Raw genomic sequence first — 4479 nt, forward strand, 5'->3', positions numbered from 1 at the left:
GGATTTTATAAGGATTCCAAATGTCACAATGCAATAGATTAAATGGAGAACGAGATTTTATTGTGCTTAAAGGAAAGGGTAACCTTGTCTGTTTAGCTTTGGGACAAATACTACAATTATTATGAATGGAAATAAGATTTTTACGGTAGTAATGAAGATGCAAGTTGTAGACGCGTCGGAGAAGGATGTCCGAGGCGATTGTGCCATAAATAAGGGTCGGTTGAAATTTGAGATGCGCGGGCTTGGTTTGGAAGAGAGGATATGTAGTATAAGCTCGCCTATTGTTTACCCAAGTCAATCATCTCTCCGTAGCCAAGTCTTGCAAAACTCAACCATGAGGAAAAAGAACGACACAACAATTTAGGGAACTGATTATCTTACTAACAGACATGAGATTTAAATTAAAATAAGAAACGCAAAGAACATTTTTTTTTTAGAGTGATATTGTCATTGAATTTAATTGTGCCAGTAGATGAGATGGTCGCAGCTGAGCCTGTGAGCAGATTAACATTTGGAATAAATGATAATGAAGTGTGTCTAAAAAATTGTGAATCAGATGCAATGTTATCAGTTGCTCCGCTATCCAAAATTCATGGTTTCGTAGAAGCAGAATCAATAAACGAGTTATGGACAAACAGACCTGCAACTTTATAAACGCATCACTTTTACCATTATTATTAAGCGAGTAAACCGCCTTTGTCAATTGCTGAATTTGATCGATAGTGAAGCCTTGAATTTGCTCTTATACCATATAAGAAAATGGCATATAAGAAGATGGTAAGTAAAATGGTAATTCCTTTATTTTTTTGTGCGTATTTACATCACTCCATGTATAGGAAATATATACAAATGTACGAAGACTTTCTCTCCAAATTACAAACTAATTATGGAACATTATCAAATTAATTACATATAATTGTCTATAATTACGCATAATTTGATAATCATTATTTCCTTACTATAAAAAAAATATCTTGAAAATCTTGATGATATATTTTCCTTGCTTCAAAATTATCCTATTTTTTTGTTCCAAGTCATTCACACAATAACTCACTAAAAGTTCTTCCAAATTTTATTTTGTTTCACTTTCAAATATATTAAATTAAAATTTATAAAATGTTGCATTGGGTCCTAATGGTGTACCGATTGGGTTCCAACCCACTTAACACACATACACCATATGAAATAAGATTCCTTACAAGTTATAAGAGCATGTGTGAAACAGTTTCCTCAACCAGATTGCTAAATTCACAAAGTATACCCGGTAGCCCAACCCTATTATACGTTTCAAATTAACCTTTGTTGGTACCCTTCCCTTGAGAAATCTCCAAGCCACATGTGTAGTTGCAGAATAGAATGAACTACTTGGTCTCTAAAATTAAAAGTTCTACTTTATTAGCATTTGGATATCAAAATTAGGTAATAACATTAACAAAAAACTAACAAAATTGAATGATAACTAAAACCTATACTAATAATCAAACTCCATCTTAATGGATTGGAACAACTCCGACACGATCCATATTCTTGTTTTGAAGTTATGATAATGTTAAGACCTAAAATTAATTATTGATTAATTTGTATAGATTTAGGACAAAGGTAGGTTGATAGATGTATGAGTTTTGTTTTTAAGTGAGGCTCCAAATTTCCAGCGCTCCTACCTAACTACCTCATCTCTTTGTACAAAAAAAAAAATTGCATTGTGTCGTTAGTTTAATAATCACAGAAAAGGTGTCTACGCAATGATAACTTTTTGGTGTGGTCAAGTATAAGCATAACTAATGATTCACATTTACAGAGTTAAAAGAATAAGTGAAAGAAGGAAAGAAATTAACAAAGGAATATAGAGAAAAGCAGTGGGCGTATTTTTAGGAGGTTATGTAGGGCAAAAGGAGAGAAAGTGTGGGCAACTCATTGAGCTCTCCAAAATTGGCAATGATAAATGGAAAGTTGATTTGTCCCTGTTACTTTACATGCACACGAATTAATAAATTAAATAAAATACAAAAGATACATAAAAAAAAAAAAAAAAAACTATTATCTTTATGTAAATGACCCATGTGGATGGGGGGCCATTGAAAACTATAAAACGGACTTCCCAAAGACTTGCCTTTTTATTCCTTAATTACGTATACACCCACAATAATTAAATATTAAACAAATCTGCATTATTGAATCTTCAGAAGGGGGAATTCCTTTTTTTGGACCCCAACAGAGGGAACTTTCCTATATACCCTTTCTTTTTTCCCACATCACGGACCTTGCCCAAACCCTCCTACTTCTTTATTCAAAAAAATTATAATCACGAGGTTTCCCACAAAGAGGGTTGTATTATATATTACAAAGGGACTATATGATCTTGAATATTGAACAGGTATCAATTTAACTGATAATAAAAACCATTAAATAAAAATTAATTTTAAAAATTAAAAATAATTAATCACTATATATCCAATTCAGTCAATATAGTGATTAGTTATTTTTTTATTTTTAAAATAAATTTTTATTCAATAATTTTGTTGGAATATAGAAGAATAGGAATAAGCATAATTAGGAGGCGAAGGGAGCTCTATGAGGAATTCCTTTTCTTCTCCTTGCGTTTGAAGGTGTGGCTGGATACATGTCTTGTGTTGAACCTTCACGCAATCCTTCTTCTTGCTGTCTTGATGAGATTGATCCTCTTGAAGTTGAAGTAGTAGTAGTAGTCTCCATTGTCAATTCATCATTATTCCTACCATCCAAACCAAAGCTTGAATCCCCATTTTTCTTTATTCCTTCAAGCTAGTTAAATTCCACAATTAAGGTATATGTATTAGCAGAAACATTGAATTAAATGGCGACATTAATGATATGTCACGTCATGTTCCCAAGGATACTTAGAATTTAAATAATTGTAAAACGGGTGCTTTATGACTATTAAGAAGGAATTAAAATATGAGTGGCATGTTGTTATGCAGAGACATGATGAATATTCAAAAGTAGAGGGAATATAATTATGATGGTGAATGATGGTGATGGGGTTTCAAATGTAGGTGATGATGTATGGGTGGTGGGTGTTATACCCATATGATGAGGATGATTGAGTTGTGAATGATGTGCATGTTGATAATGAAATGAAGAATATGGCAAAAATATAATGATAAGAAGATTAATAGTATTTGTTTCACCTTACATCCCAAAGAACAGAAGCGAAATGGGTCCAAGAGGCTCCTTCCACAAATCTCACAAATGTGAGCTACTCCTTTTCCAGATTTTGGTTGAGGCCTCACATTCAAGAACAAAACTCGAGCACTGTTTATCACATATGTCTGCACTCCACTTATGTCCAACACCCTCTCAATTTCACCCACCCTCACTACATCATGATACGAAGATCTTCTTATCTATCCATCAATAACAGCCTCACAAAATTATTCAATATAACAAAATCAAACATTATTATATATATATGCAAATGAACAACTGTGTGTACTACTCCACCCACCTGAATCACTCCATGATCTTTGTGTCGAGAAGAACGACAATAGAAACAGAAGGCTTCGCCACTGCAATCTAGACAAAACATGTTACATTCACTCCTTGCTGCGTCTGCGTGAATTCGACAAACATTGAAGAAAGGTGTGTGAAGAAGCTGCTCAAGCCAAGGAGGTACCAGAACTGTGTCCTGTTCAAATCCATTGTCGGAGAAAATGGACATTGTAAACCTCGTCAATTGAAAAAACAACCGAAATCTAAGACTGTAAAATAAATATATATACCATGGTGGGTAGATGAGGATATAGTATTAACAATGTGGCTGAATTGAATGGGTGAGTGCAGAATGTTAGAACCGTTTTGATTCAGTTGTTGAAAAAGAAAACGCAGATGCTGAAGATGAAGATGAAAATGGCGAGGGAGAGAAAGAGCAAAGAAAATAATAAACGGCCTTCGACTTAGAATTCAACTACACAACAACGCTAAAGAGTGTATAAGTACAAAGGGTGATTAAAGAAATAGGAGAATGTAGGGATGAGATGGAAAGATAGGAGTCATGGAAGATCACAGCCGTTGGATGCTTGGAGATGTGTTTGGCGTTTACGCTACTTTGGATCTTCTTTGCGTCTCTAAGTTGGCACAATACAAAATTTACCTACCCTAGATGTATTCTAGTACTTATTCACCATCCAACATGCCATACTTATCCACGTGGCGTCACATCTATGGTCACTCACAGATTAGTGGCTCCCACTCTCAAAGAATCTCCTGTTACCTCTTTTTAAAATATTATTAGCCCTAGTATTTAATTATATATTAAAAAAAAATTCAGACTCTTTATAATTGTTTCTTCTCTTTTATATATATTTTTTACACTCTTCTGCAGTTTGTTTATAAAATTACACAATAATAAAGAAAAAAAGGACAGAGATATTATTTTGTAAAGTGGAACTATTAAATAATATTTTAACCAACAATAATAAATTAATAAATTAGAATTTTGTA

The 4479-nt window shown here is 33.3% G+C and overlaps 1 protein-coding gene across 1 annotated transcript; it reads right to left on the reverse strand.

Annotated features, from left to right (window-relative positions):
* Positions 1–1914: 1914 nt before the first annotated feature.
* On the reverse strand, positions 1915–3965 carry LOC137814506 (protein RGF1 INDUCIBLE TRANSCRIPTION FACTOR 1-like). The gene is made up of 4 exons (XM_068617285.1): positions 3759–3965; positions 3485–3664; positions 3168–3383; positions 1915–2781 (listed from the first exon to the last, which is right to left on the reverse strand). Exons 1-4 carry the CDS (start codon positions 3759–3761, stop codon positions 2551–2553), a joined length of 630 nt encoding a protein of 209 aa, XP_068473386.1. The 5' UTR covers positions 3762–3965; the 3' UTR covers positions 1915–2550.
* Between the last annotated feature and the right edge of the window lie 514 nt (positions 3966–4479).

The sequence above is a fragment of the Phaseolus vulgaris genome, chromosome 1 (assembly GCF_000499845.2).
Source record: "Phaseolus vulgaris cultivar G19833 chromosome 1, P. vulgaris v2.0, whole genome shotgun sequence".
Classification (NCBI taxonomy): Eukaryota; Viridiplantae; Streptophyta; class Magnoliopsida; order Fabales; family Fabaceae; genus Phaseolus; species Phaseolus vulgaris.